The sequence below is a fragment of the Pelodiscus sinensis genome, chromosome 1 (genome assembly GCF_049634645.1).
Source record: "Pelodiscus sinensis isolate JC-2024 chromosome 1, ASM4963464v1, whole genome shotgun sequence".
Taxonomy (NCBI): domain Eukaryota; kingdom Metazoa; phylum Chordata; order Testudines; family Trionychidae; genus Pelodiscus; species Pelodiscus sinensis.
The window spans coordinates 87,831,325-87,851,634 of record NC_134711.1 but is presented as its reverse complement, the minus strand read 5'-3'; the positions used below and the strand labels follow the sequence as shown (position 1 = coordinate 87,851,634).

At 44.3% G+C, this 20,310-nt stretch overlaps 1 protein-coding gene across 5 annotated transcripts in view; it reads right to left on the bottom strand.

Annotated features, from left to right (window-relative positions):
• Positions 1-7,590: 7,590 nt before the first annotated feature.
• LOC102463405 (putative RNA-binding protein Luc7-like 2) overlaps positions 7,591-20,310 on the bottom strand; it is a 75,028-nt gene continuing 62,308 nt past the window's right edge. For all 5 annotated transcript variants that reach the window (XM_014575832.3, XM_075935401.1, XM_075935393.1 and 2 more), the window contains 4 exons: positions 16,411-16,502; positions 15,581-15,610; positions 14,151-14,339; positions 7,591-8,566 (listed from right to left, as the gene is read on the bottom strand). In XM_014575832.3, coding sequence (XP_014431318.1) covers positions 8,374-8,566; positions 14,151-14,339; positions 15,581-15,610; positions 16,411-16,502 — 504 coding nt within the window. In that variant the 3' untranslated portion in view covers positions 7,591-8,373. The remainder of the gene's footprint in view (positions 8,567-14,150; positions 14,340-15,580; positions 15,611-16,410; positions 16,503-20,310) is intronic.

The following is a 20,310-nucleotide window of genomic DNA, read 5'->3' as shown; positions in this document are numbered from 1 at the left end:
AGAAATTTTGGCTAGAGTTTCCCCTACAATATGTACCAGTTCCGACTTACATACAAATTCAACTTAAGAACAAACCTACAGTCCCTATCTTGTACGTAACCCGGGGACTGCCTGTATTCTATGAAGGAGAGGAAGGGCCTTGTAGTTGAGAAACTACTGATCAGATTCAGTTTATACTCCTGTCTCTCACAATCTTCCTATTAGTCTGGGAGCAAGTGTAATTCCATGAGCAAATTCATGATAGAAGATAAGGGAGGTGTCATTTGATGCATAAACCCCCCCCGCTACAGAATCATAATTTCAATGTCCTTACCCTCTGTGGCGTGGTGGTAGCTGAATCTCTGGAGAAATCTGATCTGTCCCCCCCGACTGCTTGTCACCTGAGATGTCCAGATCTCAGTGTAATCTTGATCTAGGGGAGATTTTGGGAAAGTATGAGTCCTCTGTAGTACCACAATTGATGATTAAACATCATGGAGAACTGCATGTGCGCCAGACAATAGTAAGCTAACGCACATCTTATATGGTCTTCCTAAGGCAGGATCTACTGACAATGTGATTGGTGGTGCCTCATGCTAACAGAGGCCTTTCAGCATAGCAATCATAGATGGTATGACAGCTAAGAACCTGTTAAGTACTCTCAAGATTTGGCTGAACACTTCATTATGAGGCTACAGAGAAAATAATGGGTCTGCAATAAAGTCCACTCCGTGTCTGCATTATATGCAAAGAAATTAAAAATATCAGAAAAGACTCCATATGGTATTGCAACTGTCTACTACAAAATCACTGACTTGGCAAACATCTCCAGTGTCTTAGAGAAGAAGCTATTATCTCATAAGTACACGGAGAAATTAAATGCATACTTCGCAGGAAAAATGCTCCAGCATGTAAAGAATTGCTTAAAGAATTTCATAGTCACATGGCATTATGAAGCTGCTGCCTCACACTGTTCAGTGGTTTCTTTGTAAGCTCTAGAAGACTGACAAATATCTTACATGCCATAAATGCCACAGATTACCAAACTTGAAATTTTTGTGCTAGACCTGTGGTTGTGATAGAACTGGTGGTCCATGGTGACTTTCGGTGGTCCACAGAAACATTGTCCAAAGTGACACGGTGTGAGCAGACTGTTAGGCTGTTTTACGTCGTGTTCACAAGCACGCGGCGCGTCATCCATAGTATCACCTAGGACGCAACCGCGTTGTGCTGCCAGTAACTTCCATCTGAGGCTCTGAGCATAAGTGTAGCTGCTGCCGTCATGCTGAGCGGTTGCTGTGTCGTTTGTCCTGTGCTACACGTGCTGTTTTACAGGTGTGGTGTAGTTTGTTTATATTGGCAACGACAGGAAGAAATGTCAAGCGCAAGTATTCAGAGGACTACATTAAATTCAGCTTCACTTGTCAAGAAAAAGAAGGCGTGGATTTGCTACAATGTGTCATTTGTTTCAAAGTCTTGGGGAATGACTCAATGAAGCCGGCTAAGCTGAAACTCCATCTCAAAAAGTGTCACCCCAACGTGTTGCAGAAGGATGAAGATTATTTTGAGCGGCAGTTATCAGGTCTGAAATGGCAACGCCTCGACTCAACAAGTGCATTCTACAATAAGACAAGCAATGCAGTGCGTGCTTCCTACATTATTGCATACAAAGTTGCACAGGCCAAGAAGCCTCATACCATTGTACAGCAACTTGTACTCCCCTGTGCAAGAGAGATGGTGTGGCTTGTTCTTGGCAAGGAAGCAGCAAGGAAGCTAAATGATATATCTCTCTCTAATGACACAGTATCTAGACGGATAAATGAGATATCACAGAACATCAGTGAACAAGTTGTGGATGAAATAAAGAAGTCTCCATTGTTTGCCATACAATTGGATAAATCGACCGACATCGCATTGTGCTCTCCAGCTATTGTTATTCGCACGATACGTGGTTGAGGGAGACTTCAAAGACCAGTTTCTTTTTTGTAACTCTTGATACCACCACAAAGGCTGAGGATGTGATGGAAATTGTTCATTTCTTTGAAGCACATGGTCTGGGATTGAGTAAATCTTGTGAGTGTCACCACTGATGATGCACCTGCCATCTGGGCTCAAGATAGGGCTTCCAAACGCTGGTGAAACAGCACGGTCCAATGGTAACTGGAGTTCATTGCTTCATTCATAGGGAAGCTTTGGCATAAAAAACATTGCTTGATCAACTGAACGTCGTTTCCAAAGGGTTGGTGAAAGTGGCGAATCACATCAAATCATCGGCTCTCGACACTAGGCTGTTCAAAAGATTTTGCTTGGATATGGGCTCCGACTTTGATGTGTAACTGTTCTACACTTCTGTACAGTGGTTATCAGCAGGGAACACACTCAACAGAGTTTTTCAATTGAGAGAGGAGTTGGATTTATTTCTCCAGGCTCAAAGGAAGAGGAATTCCAAAATGTGCTGAGCTGGGGGTTCAAATTTAGAACTTGCGTATCTTGTCAATATTTTTGGAATCTTGAACAAACTGAATCTTCAGCTGCAAGGGAAAGGTGCAAACCTGTTCTCTCAGCAAAGCATCATCAGGGCTTTTCTTGACAAATTGGAACTCTGGATCGTAAGAGTCAAAGGCAATAATTTGGTTCAATTTCCATATGTGGATGCCATGCTGGGGGGGAAAGGAAGCCATTTGGACGCAAATTCTCGATCATTTACGGAACCTACGAGACTAATTCCATTGATACTTTCCAGAGGTGGACAGGACAAGGGATGGATTATCTTTCATCAGGAATCCATTTACAACAGATGTTAACAGTGTTCCAGAGGATCTGCAGGAGGAATTCTTGGATCTGAAAAATGATTTTGCGGCTCAAGATGAGTACCAGCAGTCTACCATAGAGAAATTTTGGGCCAGCGTAACCGGGAGTTACCCAAATCTGTCAGCACACGCAGTCAGATTTCTTTTGCCATTTGCATCAACTTATAGGTGTGAGAGTGGAGTTTCGTGTTTGTTGCACGTTAAGTCCAAACAGAGGTATCGGCTTGCAGTGGAAAGCGATATTCGTTGTGCATCATCAAGTACCACTCCAAACATTGAAAAGCTTGTCAGTGAGAAGAGAATCCAAAAATCTATTAGTAAGAAATAAATTTCAAACCAAAATGTTCATTGTCTGCTCTTTTTTGTCTCAAAGGTGGTTGTCCACAAAAATTTTTTGATTGGCTTGATGGTCCGTGGACTGAAACGAGTTGAGAACCACTGTGCTAGACATAGCTAGTCTAGTGCTTTTGAGACACACTACCGAAGACTTCCACAGGATTCTGGTTTTGTGCCTGCTGGGTGTCAGCCGACGGTCAGGGCAGTGTGTGCGTGCGTGTTATACACCCGAGACTTCAACTGCTGAGACCGGGGTCCCTTGCAGCGGGCAACCTGGAGGAGGTTGACGGGCACCCCAATAAGTTTACAGGGAGAACTTATAACACCTCAGATTTTAGCTGCTAGGATACAGAAATCCCTTTGCAGCGGGCAGCCTGGGGAGTACGAGAGGTGCCCCAACGAATCTGTCCCCTGGAAGCGACATGATCCAAAACGCCCAAGCTCTCCCTATATCTGTTCCTTATGACCGGCTGAAGTTCTTTTAAAATTGTGCTTGGTTCTGTTACAGCAACTGAAGGAGTCAGGTTAAAGCTTAAACAGTTACTATTTTATTGTTACAGGGTAAACTTAGTTGTTAAATGCTACTACTATGTTACAGATAACAGTCACTACAAAGGACAGGACAGAAATTACACTAATAAGTCACTTACAGGTACCATGAAACCCTTTTGGTTCTGTGAGCTCTTATTAAATGCATGCAAAATAGACACCTAGCAGGTATAATTCTTACCCTGCGTTCCAGACTTGGCGTGGCCAGTGTCTCTCTCTCAATCCCTCGGGAAGAAGTAGGGCGAGGTTGGGCGTCCCACAGACCTCAGGAGACAATCAATACCTGCCAGCAGGTATAGATGATTGGAGCTCAAATGGGGTGGACTACTAAACCCCTCTTTATACCCCTTGGGTCACGTAGGCTTCTTCCTGGTCTCAAGTGGCCAATTAGGAAAAATGGCTTTGGATGCCAAGTTTCCCATGAAGGATGCAAAGCATAATTCACACCTGGGAAAATGCAGACAATGGGCACCTCTGGCATGTGATGGGCGAAGATTCCTCTCCTGGGACAGTGCAGGCATGTCAATTACTGGTACTAGCCATCAGGGTGACAGGAGGCCCCAGGTCGTCAGCTAGCCCATTTACTGTCTGGTTTCTGTTTATGGTAGAGTCAGGGACAGGCAGCACACCTGCGTTCCCAGGGCATCAAAGGCTGACTGCCTTTCTCTTGCTCTCTGGGGGGGCAGGGAAACAAGATGGGGTTCGTGTCTGGCTACATTGGGGAACAGAATTATTGTATATCTATCAGAGATGTGTTCCTAATCGCTTGGATCATAAGACCTGCCGCACTGGCAGGTTTTCCATGCCCTTTCAAAATGTGACACTAATGGAAGGATGGCTAGAAAGACCAAGTTATCTTACTTGAAGGCATGTGATTCAGCCTCCAAATATTCTCTCCTCATTCAGAAGGTGCTGAGAAAAACCAAGACAATCACTGAGGATATCTGAACATCTCCAGTGCACTTATGACAAGTTTTAACATTTGAAAACTAACATTATGACATATGCTGAACTACAATGCTGGATGTTTTCCTAGATATTATATGCAAATGGAGAAAGAATGTTCAACAACAACAGGTGTGTTTCTACCTACTATCAAGAGGGTAAATTATCAAGCAATAGAGTGGCTCTAGGATGACTGAGCACATCCAAAACTACCTTCCCATACTGGGTATGGATGGGCTTTGGAAGATGACCTGATCAAACCAGTTGTGAGAGAAATATATGATTCTGAAACAAATTTTCCATTATCAAATGCTTATTTGAAAAGATCTGTTATTCACCACCATAAGTGTTTGGCCAGACACCTGCCTTGTTTGGAAGTGAGATAGCTGCATGGATAAGGATCAGGGTGACGTATAGCAGTGGTGCCCTATGGTTATGACATTGATGAATTGAGGAATGTTTTCAATCCTACATTATCAACATTAACTTCTTCAGGATTACCACAATCAATTTTTTTGGGGGGGGGGAGGTAAGCAAGGTATCCCTGTGTTAAAGTTGATTTTTAAACATTTTCACAAATGTATACAGGTTGGACCTCCCTGGTCTGGCAACCTCAGGACCTGAGTCATGCTAGAACCAGGGAGTTTGCCGGACCAGGAGAGGTCAATGCTCTCCCCTGCTGGATCCCCACTGCCAGCTGCTCTCTGGGGCTCCCAAGGCTGGAGCTTCCTGCCCTGCCACTGCCCCACTAAAGCCGGTCCGGCTGACGCGCGCCCCACCTTGCTGCCCACTCCCTCTGCTAGGGTTGCCTGGCCACCCCCAGCCTTGCTGCCTCTGGGGGTTCCCAGCTGGGGCTGCCTGGTTGCCATCAACCCCACTACCTCACAGGGTTCCTTAGCCTCAGGTGGCCCAGACCTACTGTGGGTTTCCTGGCTGGGGCCACTAGGGGATTCCCCTGTTGGTGCCGGGATTCTACTGCTGCCACCTGGCTGCACCACTGGGGTTCCTCAGCCAGAGCTCCCAGGCTACTGCCTGGCCCAGCTGCTATCAGGGGTTTCCTAGTCAGGATTGCCCGGCCATCCCAGCCTCACTGCAGGGAGGTCTCTTGGGTTCTCTGGCTGCTACCAGCCCTGCTGGCAGGGGCTCTTCACCTGCATGACCCCACTGACACCGGAGTTCCCCTGCCCAGCTGCAATTCTGTAGACCTTAAGTTCTTCAGCCTGGCTCCCACTCCTGGGGCTCTTCGATCCAGTAACATCCATGGCCTTGCCAGACCATGGATGTTACTGGACCAGAGTCCAGGATTTGGGAGGTTCAGCCTGTATCTACATAATAGCTATTCATGTTTGTGTTTGTGGGAGAAAGGGCTTTGAATGATTCCCCACTCGATCCATTCCTGGGGAAACTCTAGAGAAGTCATACAACCTCCCTGTATCTCATGTTCCTGAGCAGTAAAATGGATATACTTACCTTACCTTGCAGGGCAAATCCTTTAATGTGTATGAGGTTCTCACATACTACAGTGATGAGCTCCATAGTAAAGCCTATAAATAAATATAAGGAAGAGGTCTGCATTCAATCACCACCTTACCCATCCCCATCAAAACCTTTCACCTAATGTCACATTTCTTTTGATCTCTACTACTGATGGATCGAAGCAGATAGTGTTTTATTACATTAAACAGAAATACTATTGCAAACTAAAATAAATATGAATGAAGTCAATCTCTACAAACCATAAAGTCAAACAGGCTCTCTTTAGCATTGTTCAAAAACAAAAATCAGAAGCTAAAGGACATTCCACTAACATGGAGCGTTACTATAAAAGATGCAATTCAAACTGACTATCTTATTTGAGTGATGACATGTTATTACCAATATTGCAGTTATTTAGCAAGGATTTAAGGACAGGTAGATTTTTGTACTTGAAAGCCAGATGTAGGGTGATTTATTTTTACAATGTACTTGGCAATATATACAAATTCCCTAAAAAGTTCCTGGAGAAGGAACTGTATTTGCTCCAGATTTAAGAATGGTTTCATGGCATTTTAAAAATTGTCCAAACTACTATAATATCTTGGTAAGTTCCTAAAGTCACCGACCTCAAAAAGATACTGTTGCATGTTGGCGACAAAAACAATATTTCTGTACCTTCTGGGCATCTATAAAATTCTTTACATACAGTTTAAAGTGTAAATGTGCCCGGCCCACACTATTTTATACTCAAATACTGCTAGATCTACAGTGGTATACCTGGTTAGTACTGAGCAACTGTGCTGCCCAGTGCAGGATTGAAGTATAACTGAATGGCACAGTAACCCAGTGAAAAAGAAATACATGCACTAACAGTCACAAGGTATGAGGGGGCAAAGATATGCTGTATGTCTATGTTGCAAGGGCTCACATGTGCCCTTACCGGAGGATGCAACGAGCACAATGTGCGTCTTTTTGAACAATGACTGTATATCACTGTGTAATTTAGGTGTGGGAATTCAAACTCAGAGAAATAAATATAATAACTTACATTTCTACACCACCTTGCATTGTATAGGATCCCAAAAGAATCCCTTTTAAGGGACCACTCACACACAAATGACACAGCTGCCTCTGGGGTGGAAATACAGAGAATATTCTCTGTTAGCAAAATAATGTTTATTATTATTAGGAGAAGTAAATAAACTTTTCCAAGTTGAAGCTGCTAAAAATAGGTATTGGTACAGGCAGGACACTGATGGCGATGGTAAAAGCTTTTATCTCTTTATAATCTTGGAGGAGTCATGGTCTGTTTTATGTCTCATCTGAAAGACAGAACAGTAGTAGAGTTGTATATTTAAAGCATTTTCCTTCAAATGAGAAAGTTCTACACTGTGTCTTTTCATACAATTGACCTATTAAAGAACACACACAAATAATGAGTCACATTCACCAAGAGACACCAAGGTGCTCAATCTTAATTTACTGGACAATGCAGTTTACTTTTTAATTTTTATTTTATTTATTTATTTTTACAATTAAGGATGTACCATTTACATCCCACAAGAAAAAGCAGAAAAAGTCCTTATGGAAAAAAAACCCAAATATACTGAACATATACCAATCAAATGGTACAGAGATGTGAGACTGGCTTTGATTTCAAAATTTCAGTAAAAATTAAAAAAAGATGTAATGCAACAGCTGTTCAATTCCCCAGTCTAAATAGGCACTGTAAAAAATGACATTTCAGCACTCTCTGGCACAAATTCCAGTCTAAATGCTCTGACAGTAACCAACTCCTAGGTTCCCATACAATCACTGGGAAACAATCTCAAAGTAAAAGTTTAGTTACCCACCCTCCCCTCTTAAAAAGAGCCTTCAAAGCTGCTGTTTGGACTGGAACAGAATTAGAGATTTTTATAAAGGTCTGAAAGCATCCAACGCAAGTAGGACAATATAATTTGTTCACTATTTAACTTCTTTTGGAAAGGAGAGTAAAACATTGAGATCTGCACCTTGGTACATAAAACTGTCATCCTGGATAAAGATAAATTGTTCAGAAAAGTTTTACAGCTTGGTCGAAGACAAGGACACAACTTTAGGCATCATCAATTGAAGGGGTTCAATTCTGACTTAGTTATAACCACTTTTATATACTGTACATCTACCCTAGTTGGATCAGTTTTGGGAACTGCTCACTGGTGTCCCTTTGAACAACTGTAAACTAAACCATAGTATGCAACTCCATAGGAAGCTAGAGGATCCGATGAACGTACAGCAGTTATATTTCCCCTGCTTCACGTTCCTCTGAGCTCCTCCGGTCTTCTGATCGGCCATTAGCACTTTCATATGAACGTTTCCTGTCTTTATTATCACGGGGTGACCTCTCTCTTGAGCTCCGGTCTTTGTCACGCGACGTTCTGTCATGATCTCTTGACCGTTCTTTGTCTCTGGAAGATCTTTCTTTTGAGGATCTGAAAAGTGCACATTTGAGAACCCAAATCAGTCAGGAATATGCTGCTGCCACAAGAACATGTTTTGTTAAAATTCTGGTTTTATCTTTCACAAACATACCCCAACTTGGGTCAAACCCACTTTATCAGCTGAACTGGAGTAGAAATTACCAAAACCAAGAGATACATATAACAGAAGTACCACCTGTCAATTTTAGGACCTGGATTATTCAGGCTAATTAAGTGGGCTGGACGTGTCCCATGAAATAATTAAGAAATGAGAAGAGTTGTTACATCCTGGCCCACTTATCACCCTGTATGGTAAGTCTGTTATGAATGAATCCAAACACCACATCCCATTGCACTTCTAAATCAACTGGGTCTCTGTAGAATGTAGTCCCTTTTAGCAAGCACTGCTTCTCTCCCCACCGCCGCTGCTTCTGATATAGAGGCAGCAGGGGAGGAGTGCATGTAGCCCTGAAGGCTAACCAATGAGCCATTTAAATGAAGATGTTAACTATCATGGATTTGTGTAAATATGTAACTGCTTGAAGAGCTTAAAGAAGCAGCAGCTTGACGTGTACCAGCTCTGGCCTAACCCCTTTCCCGGCACTGCTGCCTGTGATACAGACAGCTCTGTGAGATCCAGTGGCTCATGGGGAGCTGACTCCCCCTGAACACCAGCTACTGCCTGCCCTGTCATGTTCCTGGATTTTAAGGGGAGCAGCCAGATCAGTGCTGCACCCATGAGGTGGGGGTGTTTGCCCCAAAGTCTGTACAAAGGGGGCCATGTGAAGTGTCAAATGAAAGCTTATGTTCTACTGATTCTGTAAGTGCTCGCATATAATTGTATGATGTCTATGTGGATTTATGAATATGGACTCTGTGCTAATACGGGGAATGTTCTCTGCCTGAGGCAGAGCAATGGGTTCTGAGCGGCCTGTTGCGAAGAGCAATTGTTCAGTCACTGACTATGCTAACTAGCAGGGCACCAAGGACAATGGCTCTCAAGATGCCCAATACACACCTGAGGAATGCGTCTGGAACCTACAAACCAGTCAGTATCTAATGGTCACTGACATGGGACTCAGAGATAGGTCACTTGGCCATGTGACTCACTCCATCTTGGAAGGTACCAGGGATGGATATAGTGCGCCATGAGGAAAACTCCATCTTGTCTTCAATTCTGCTTCTGATCCCAGATGCAGCCTTGCGAGGGACAGAGAGCCGAGAAAAAGCATGGACCCATTCTGACAAAGGATGTACACCAGAGACTTTTAAGATAGCAGTTTGTAACATCTCTGCTGAGAGCCTGCATCAAGAACTTGGTGATTGGTGCATGTAATGTATTTTCTTTACTCACTACCTTTTCTTTCTTTTATTAATAAACCTTTAAATTTTAGATTCTAAAGGATTGGCTCAGCGTGATCTTGTGGGTAAGATCCAAAGTGTAAGTTGACTGGGAGCTGTGGCTGGTCTTTTGGGACCGGGAGAACCCGTTCGGGGTAGGTGAGATTGGGTTCTATAACCCCTCACCTGTGTGTTAGGCCCGGGGCTGATTGTGGCACAGGGAGAGCTTGGTTGTCCGAAGGGTTTTGCTTGTGAGGCTTCCTGCTGGGCAGATTGGCAGCTGAAGCACTCGGTGTGACTGGTTTGTGGCCTATTTAGGAAAGGCCTCCAGTCAGGGGCTGTAAGCAACCCTGATTTTTGAGCAATTCTCCCTGAGTGGATGCCCTCAGCAGTGCCCAGACCTGGCCCGTTATCCCCGGCCCCAGTGCTGCTGCCTGTGTGTGTGTGTGGGGGGGGGGGGGGGGGGGGGGCTGTGAGGGGACTGGCACTCACAGGGAGCTGGTTTAAAAGCCCCTTGCTGCCTCTGATAGAGGTATCAAGGTGTGTGTGTGCGCACATGTAGTTAGGATTAACTGATAAGCCCAAGCTATACGCTAGCATCCCTACCATTTAGAGGATCACACTATCACATCCCTAGTTGGAATTTAGTACCACAGTGCTAGTAGTACAGAACCAAGAAACAAATGACTCAATAGTAAAGATGTCAGATCCTGACTACATCTTAGGCATTTTCTCTCTTCTTGGCAAATATGCTTGACAGTTATTCATATCTGGCTGCTGAAGCTAGATCCATGTTTTCACTTTAATCCACATTTGGCTGCTAGATTCAGACATATGCTTTGTTTCTGGCTATGGATACATACTTGCCAACCATGAATCTGTGCTTAGCTGTAAAATTTTTATTTTTTTTCGTGGCCTGGACCCATGCTTTGCTGCAGCCCCAGATCTGGCTTTTACAGCTCCAAATCCTGGCTTTACTAATCATGCTCCTTCAGAAACTGGAGCCAGTGGCCAGAGCGCCCCTTAGGTCAACCTAGATAGACCAGATCCCCAAGCTGATGCTAGACTTACAAATGGCCAGACTAAGCTGATTGGGCCTGTCAGCCTGTTGACTGATGCTGTGAAATAGCCCAATCTGCTCCTGTCAAAGATATTCCAGGACCAGGCAGACTACTTCCGTTACAAATTCATTCTCACCTCCTTTAGTTCTACCACTTTCCTTACTAAGCAATGCCCTTTTACTTCTCCACATTAATTCAGTCCTACACCCAGAACCCCAGCCACATTTCTGACAACTTTGACTGAATCGTCAAATTTTCCTGCCTCCATCACTTTCCCCTGACAGATCTCTGATTTCTCTCAAGAGAAAATTGACAAGTTACAACATATGACCTTCACCCTCCTTTTACTTTGGTTTCCCTTTCCTACACTTCTCACTATTCCTCCACCAGCAGAAGTTTCTAGTTTGCACTCCTCCTGTAACCTCTCCGCTTGTCTTTCTGATCCCGTCCTATGTCCTTATGTCACTCATGCCTTTCCTTACTTTTTCTCCACAACTTCTGGTTCTCCCCAATACAAGCAAGCATGCTTTAATATCATCTGCCATCTTTAAACACACCACACTGAATTCCACTTGCATCTTCATCTATAACCCCCATCTCCCTTTCATCTCTAAGCTCTTTGAACACACTGACTACCATCTCTGTCTGGAGTGCCTCTTGACCTATTCAGCCCTTTACCTTCTCCCATCTGATTTATATCCCCTCCCTCTCCACTGAAACCACACTAACGTATCTCTTATGTTTTCCTTCTAAAGCTCAGAATCAGTACTCCATTCCCATGCCTGACATGGAAACCCTCTAACACCACTGACCACACTGCATTTCTTAAAACCAGAGTTAGGCTAAGCGGTCTAAGGTGCTGTGTTAAGGCTGCAGTCTCCCATAGCTGTATGGGTTGGAATAAGGATGGCTTATTGGTGTAGGGGCAAGATTCTCACTTAGAGTGCAAGAGATCCCAGGTCCAAATCCAGGACAAACCCTGGCCTGCGTCCTCTGCTATAATTCTGTAAACCCAAAGTACCTATAATTCTGTAGACCCAAAGTACATCCCTTCTGGGGAATGAAATGATAGGTGAAGCCTCTTACCTCAAGTCACTGGTTAAAATACAGCTTAGGGCAACAGGCTCGTCTCAGGCTTGTTATTTGACAAGAAGAAATGGGCTTAAATTGCCGAAAGGGAGGTTTCGGTTGGACAGTAGGAAAATATTCCTAACCTTCATGGTGGTTGAAAACTGGACTAAATTGCCTAGGGAGGCTGTGGAATCTCTATCACTGGAGATATTTAAGAACACGTTAGACAAACCTCTATTAGGGACGATCTAGATGGTGCTTCATCCTGCTGTGAGGGCAGGGTACTGGACTTGACCACCTCTCAAGGTTCTTTCCAGTTTTAGTGTTCTATGAGTTCTCCTCGCCCCCCCAGGCTTCTATAACACTCTCTCCCCGATACGCTCTTCTACACCTTTTATAACTACTTTAACATACGCTTCAGATAACCTTCCTCATGCCCCCACTTTCTGTGAAGATTCCACAAGGCTCTGCCCTTTTTGCCCTCTCTTTTCCCTCTATACCTTCTGTCTAATCTCATTTGCAAACAGATTCAACTACTATCATGATGCCGATGATTCATAGATCTACCTTTCTATTCCAGACCTTTCTCCTTCTATAGTAACTATAAAGCCTGTATGGGACACCAGGTAAACCCCCGGGGACATCAGGTTAAACACAGGGAGATGGGGCACAATTTTTTTCTAAATCCATTTGGGGGATCATAGGATTAAATGGGAGATTGACACGGTGTCTGCTTTGCTTGGTGGCTAGTAGGTCAACCCTGGGGACTGGGGCAGAAATTTTTCCAAGTCCAGCAGGGGCACCAGGTCAAACCATGGAACTGATAGGGCACCATGTTAACCCAGGGATTGGGGAGGGGAGGGGTGGGAGGACACAGGGCAGAAAAAGCTGACTCCTGGTGCACACTGGCTCCTGGGGAACCACTTGCTGCCCCATGCTGCTGCCTCTGATACAGTCGTTCAGTGAGGTGTCAGACTTTTTCCCAGGCAGAGCACCTCTGGAATGTAGTAATATAGGTTATCTTCAGGGAGGTTCAGGTTTATTTTCATTCACAATGGAGTAAAGGATAAGGATGTTAAATTTAGATCAATCAACTAATCGAACAGGCGATGTAATTTGCCTTGACTATTCTATTAGTCAATAAGGGTGCCTCCACCTTTGAAATGTAGCAAGAGCCCGGCTGTGTCTTGCTACATTTCAAAGGTGCAAACACCCCCCAGTGCAGGGCTTCTGCCTTTGAAATTTAGAGGGCTCTTGTACATTTCAAAAGCAAAGTGCCAGAGCGCGGGGGAATTTGAGTCCCCTGCTCGCCCCAGGCTCCCCGCCCCAGGCTCCCCGCAGTGTTTCTGCTTTTGAAATGCAGCAAGAGCCCTCTACATTTCAAAGGCAGAAGGGGCCACCAGTTCCCCACTGCGCCTCTGCCTCTTCTCCCCATGGAGACGGTGCTGGGAGGGAACCAGCTTTTAAGCTAGCTCCCCCCCCCCCCCCCCCCCCCCAGCACTGGATCCTGCTCCTCCCACTAGCTGCCTCTCTTTGATACAGGCAGCAAGGGGGCAGGAGAGGAGGGCAAGCAAGAGAAAAGCAGCTAGTCAAGTCACTAGTCAACTATCTGATAAGTATTTGCTTATCAGTTAGTCAACTAGTTGCTTACATTTCTAGTACAGGGTTCACAATTTGACAAATATACTACATTTTGTCACAGCAGTAACCCTGATTCTGTATCACTGCTCATTTTAAAACTGACTGAAATCTGGAAATGTCCCACAAGGTGTTTAAAATTATTAAAGCAGCGAGGAGTCCTGTGGCACCTTATAGACTAACTGAAGTGTAGGAGCATAAGCTTTCGTGGGCAAAGACCACTTGCACATCTGACGAAGTGGAAGTGGGTCTTTGCCCACGAAAGCTTATGCTCCTACACTTCAGTTAGTCTATAAGGTGCCACAGGACTCCTTGCCGCTTTTGCAGATTCAGACTAACACGGCTACCCCTCTGATACTAAAATTACTAAGTGTTCTTAGTAAACAATTACATTTCTACCCTAAGTGTTTGGAAACATTAACAACTGTTTTCTGATCAGTATACCAGGGAAGGGAAACTACTACTCTCAGCAGGTAAACATTTACCTTTTTTTGCGCTCTCTGCTCCTATCCCTAGAACTATGCCTGCTTCTCTGGTGGCTGCAGCTCCTGCTGCGGCTGCTGGAGCGAGACCTGTGATGGTGGCGTTTCTCACGGGATTTGGAACGAGTTCTTCTCTTTCGTTCCCGGGAGGCAGAGCGAGACCGATGTCTGCGGCGATCTCGGGACCTCGATCTGGAAATAAAAAGAAAGAATTTACAGTGAAAGAGGCAATCACCTAGCTGCTCTACCAATATAGATCTATTTAATGCTTTATAAAATAGTAGTGAGTCTGTACAGAGATCTGTCTCCCATTATCACAGCTATTATAATTCTCAGAGGGACAGTATTTAAAAACCACAATGTTGATGGTATCAAAGATGCAGTGACAAATGTGCTTCTGGGAAGTGCTTTATTTTGCAGCTCTGTCTAAGACGATTTCTATTTAATTCCTGATAGATACATAGTACAGGAGTGGAGCTCCCCGGGAGCCGGTACACACGGAAAGCACACTGATGTTTCAAAACAAGAGCAATATTCTTATTTACGGCCACTAAAATAAGACTATTTGCAGACTTTCAAACCCCTGAAGGTTTATAATTACAATTTTTTTTCTATTGAAAGCATAACATTGCAAATTAGTGGCTTCCAACTAAAGCTTCACAGACAAAATTCACTGCCTGAAAGCTCTGGATAGGTCACCTGTGCATACTGAACCTCGGATCTCTGGATCTAAAAGCACAAATCTCTATTGCTTAAGCTAAAGGACCCAGGCATTAACTTGCAAGCAGACAAATCCAAATTTTGACATTTTCTTACTACTACTAGAGGACAAAAACCCACATTGTGTTAGCCATGGGCAAACACTTGAGCAAACAGTCCACTTCTACAGAGTGCGCAAAATAAATTGGTTCACAATGGCCAACATCTATGATGCTTTGGTGCTGAACATGGACACTGCAGTCTAGTAAGACTTGATAATTCAATATATTATGGGGTTGCACCCTCAGCTCGCTATGCTTACCCACTCCCTATCTGTCTGTTGCAGCCGGATTGTGGCTCCCCCTCCTACCCGTACCGCAGCAGGAGGGGGGCTGCCACCAGCCCTTCATGCAGCCAGATGGGGGCTGGACCACGGAGCCTGCACCAGGATCAGGGCCAGGACGCTGTGGCCAGATGGGGGCTAGGCCCCGAGTGGGCAGGTTGTCTGGCCGAGGGGGAGGGGGAGGGGGCAGGAGCAGGCTGAGGGTGCGGTGACAGAGGGGGTGCATGAGCTAGGCATGAGGAGCTGGGGGGTCACTTTCTGTGCCATAGCCACTCCCAGGCATTAGAGACTTTCCCTGCTGCTCCAATGGGGAAGAAGCCATTGCCTTCCTTGGGCCAGGAGCTCCAGCCTCGCCACTGCTTCCCCACCCCCCCCCCGGGAAATTATATACCTTCTGGGATTCTTGCTATGGGATCTGGACCTGAAATAAATGGAGATCAGCTTGTGTTACACAAACAATCACAATCAGAAAATGCAGAATATTATAAAGATTAATGAGAACAAGCTAAAGTATTGATTATTTACCATTATAGTTCTCTGAAACAGTTAAGATAAAGGCTCTTTTTAAAAGGTAAGTTACAATCTCTTTAGAGAAATTTTTCCCAGGCTATACTGATCTGTCCAAATGTTTCTGATGCACTGAACACCTGACTATAGATGCATTTCACAGTTGAGATGTGAGCTCATCAATGATGCTGTAGCATGCTTTGTGGACTTAAGTCCACAACAAAATGCACACAAAACAGCAGTGCACATGCAGACTATTTAAATTCCTAGAAACAAAGATCATGTAGTTCACTAAGAAGATTCAGAAGTACTCCTACTGTCTAATCATATTCTCAACCTCTTTTTGAGTTCTGGTTTGAGTGTTGCTGATGCTTTCCAATCTATATTTTCCCTAAAAAACACCTAATGTATAATTTGTTAATTCTCAGAAATGTACATGTCTGAAATCACACTGAAAAGTCAATATTTATTCATGTGTATATTCACCCAGTTATATCCATTAGTTATATAGAAGAGCGTTCTAATAGAAACAAGGAGTTATAGGCTTGAGAAAAGCTGTCAAATAGCAAATAATTTTCAATTCATATAGAATGTTCAGCAAATGCAGTCTGTTGTGTCACCATGCATAAATACACATGTAAACAAAATTCAGTGTTAATATATTCTAAAAATGGCTATTAAATATATGCTACCAAAAATAAAGCAAATCGCTACCTCCTCAGCTTCTCCCTTTCTTCTTTTTCCCTTTCCTCTCTGCGTTTCAGGCGCTCCTGATTTCGTTTTTCCTGTTTATCAGCCACAACCCTCTAAAAAACAAAGGGATATTTTTCAATACATCATACTCTCAGATCTTCTGCTGAAAGGTGATATCAAGTCATCTAAACAGTTGGCTCTTTTTACTTCTTATGCATTTAATATTTACCCCTTTTCATTCTCTCAGCATCATACTGGACTTAGATATTTTATTTAGAAAGTAGACATTACTACAAAAGCGCTACAGAGAAAAGATGGTATTAATGTCAAGACCAGAAGGTGGTAGAACTATATTAATTCAGTTTTGCATGTGAGTTCAAAAGCAGTGTCAGGATTTCAATGCAAGAGATCCAAAACTAATTTTATCACTCTAGCCAATGGGTGGTAAATCAGAACAAACAATGCTATAATTTTATCTTAATTTACAGTGGAAGATAAACAAGATCTGCAGCAGAAAGACCCTGAGTGAGCTGCTGCCTGGTTCTTAGGCTACTTGTCTCCACACGAATATGAGTTACTATCTCAGAAAGGAATCTTCAGCTAACAGTATGTAGGATGAATTTAGCTAGGGACAGGGCACTAAACAGAGGGCCCTTAGGTATCTAACTCACTGCATCTGGTTATTAGGAAAAGCCCAGTCTTTCCACCTTCTGGGCATAATGAAATAAATGAATCTCTTTATCAAGGTCGTCTTCTGAGATGAAGAATTGCCCCGAGCATCTTGATATATGGATCTCTGAGGAGAGTGAGGAAAAAGGAGAGTTTTTTGTTTTGTTTTTGTTTGCTGGTAAGTGGCATACTTCCAAGATTACATAGAGGATTATTATTTGTAAATCTGGAATTATACATAGACAACTTTTTCAGTTGTTGGAAAGAGTCAAGTATTTAATTTAATTTAATAGGGTTTTTTTTGCCTTTGTACAATAGAAACTTTACTTTATTAAAAATAATTATGCCGCCTATCTTTAGTAACTGTTGTTCTTCAAGATGTGTTGCTCATGTCCATTCCATTCTAAGTGTGTTCATGCCCACGTGTGCAGTAACTGGAGATTTATATTTTAGTAGTATCCGTACAGCCAGCTACTGCATTCCCTTATATCCTGGCATAAGCACAGCACTTATCAGGCACCACAGGTTCTATCCCAGTTCTTTCTTGATAACTCTAAAGAATAGATAGGAGAGTAATGGAATGGATCTCAAAGAACCATTAGTTATGAAAGTTAAGTAGCTCTTTGAGTGCTTGCTCTTATCGATTACATTATAGGTGACTCTCTAATAACAGAATCCTGGAAGGTAGGCTTGGAGTTTACAGACTTGCAGATTGAAGCACTGCTTTGCTGAAGTCAGTGTCATTTCAAGCTTGCTAGGTCCACATATAATGTGAAACAAATTCATGGATGGACAACTGGGTCACAGCCTGACAAATGTCTTGGACTGGCACCTGAGTGAGGGGAAGTCTGCCAAGAATACCAGTACCCTAGTCAAGTCAGCTGTCACTATCAGCAGTAGGGGCACTTTTGCTAGCTCATAGCTGTAGTGAATACAAGCCATGAGCCATGATAATATTCTTTGAGCAAATACTTGGTAATCTTTCATCCTTTCTGTGACAAACAACTGCAACAACTTGATCCCAGTGGCAGGTGGGTAAGTACTCAAACTCTTGTGTGGGGATGAAGTACATTTTCTCCGGCCTCAGACAGGGGTGAGAGGATAGAGTTTTGCCAGATGCACTTGGGAATATTCAGGATTCCCTTGTGCACTGGGAGTGTGACAAAGGTCACGGTGAATGCTGAGAACACACTGTTTAATGTGTCCATCTGCTCTTCTATCTCCTCTGACTTGAGGCCCAAGTCCAAAGCTACCATATGGAGCAGCGACTGATGTGATTTGAAGTTGTCCAGCGGGCTAGCCTGAGGTGCCCGCCACCATTTCATCCACAGAGGAGGAGGGGGAAAGGGACTGAATCATTAGGCGAGATCTGATGGTGTCCTCACATGCCAGGGAGGGTAGCCTTGGGGGTGAGCATTGGCTCCTCACCCATGATAGCCACTGAAGTATCCTGCACTGAACCCATGGCCAACACAGCCACAGGTAATTTCAGCCTGATGTGGCAACTGAGTGCTGACAGAAGTGGGGCAATGGTGACAACCCCTCCACTCCCAAATATTCCAATAAGACCACTGCTGCCAAGCTGGCACTGGAGTCACTGACACGTACGCCAGAGCTCAGGCCTGTTGCTGTCTATGTGAGGGACTGAACAGTGCCTCTGAAACAGAGGCATCATTGCCCTCTGGTGACCCTAGTGAGACCATTACCACTTAGTCTGGTAGCAAACGGTTGCCACCAATGCCCAGTGCAGGGAGTATTCTTACTGGATAAGAACGTTCTGACTGATGTGGGGAGTAGAGTGAATGGCATCATATCAGGAAGCAGCCTTGGAAGTCTTAGCACTTGGCGACAGGATGAGGATTGGTGCAGAGGAGCCTGCCTACATCAGGGCTATTCAGCATGTGGCCCGCAGGTCATCCGTGGCCCGTTTGTTTGTGGCCTGCAGTGAAGCTTGGGTTTACGTGGGGCTCAACATGTGGCCGGGAGCTGAATCAAGAAAGTAGTCAATATAATGGGTCTTCTGTTGATATGCGTTTTAGTAGTTAAATTCCTGGACTGTCATTGCTCATTAAAAGCGCTGTCATATGGGTGGAAATCAGGTAAATATTATATTTTATTAATATCAGCAGAATTGACTTAAATGGAGCCTGTATGTTGTGTAGTCTTGTCTTAGTTTTTATATTCATGCCCATCACTGTGAAAGAAGCTATTTGCATATATATTTGCATGTATATGCAGCCACACTTAAGTTGCGGCCCTTGGCATGTGCTTTGAGTATCATTGTGGCCTCCAGAGCTTCCGAAGTTGAGTAGCCCTGGTCTAGATTGGGGTATTCAACACAGCCCACAAGTGGGATCTTTTGAATATGGGCCTCCACTGTGAACATGCTCCACAATCGTGAGGTGTCTCCCAGGCAGGGTAAGCACTGAAAGACAAACAGACAGGCTTGCTGGAAGAGACTGGTACAGGGTGTTGGTGTTTCTAGCCCTTAGGGATGTACATGCAACCACACTTAAGTTGCGGCCCTCGGCCTGTGCTGTATCATTGTACCCCCAGGGTTTCCGAGGTTGAGTAGCCCCAGTCTAGGTGATCCTTGGGAAAGGACGGGAATTGAGAATGCAGTACTGATGATTGATAACTATGGGCCAGAGACCTGAGCTGATGTGGCGACCAAGAATGGGGCAACTTAGGGCTCCGTCTTGGTTCCAGAGACTAGTGGTGCTCACTTGTCTTGTGTAAGGCCTTGCAGGCAGGCTTGCCCTTAGGAGCCATAGCCAGTTCCATTGCCAAATGTAGTGCTGACTGCAGTGGGAGCTCTCCTGGCTTTGCAGGTGCTGAGAGGTCATCAAATGAGCCGTTGACTTGGACCTTTTACTGCTCCCTCCCTAGAGTCAGGTCTTTTCAGGGGATTAACTCCCCAGGGCAGGCCCATTTGTGAGTAGAGAATGAGCAAAAAGTCTAAACAGGGTCCTTTGCCCAGAATACCTTTATCTGGCTTACTCAGTGATGTCATCTTCGGCTTGTTTGGCACCCGCAATGGTTACTGGTGACAGGAGGAGAGCAGTGCCCAAGGGTACACTACGCAAAAGCACCCAGAACTTGGGCATTTCAGACCAACCTGGCTCTGAAGCTGGACACAGATTGTATGTCGCATTCCCTCTGCATCCGAGGACAAAAATTCTTCCTCCTGGGACAACTTCTCTGCTCAGAGCCACAGATGAACACCAACTAACGAACAGAGCTATTTACAAC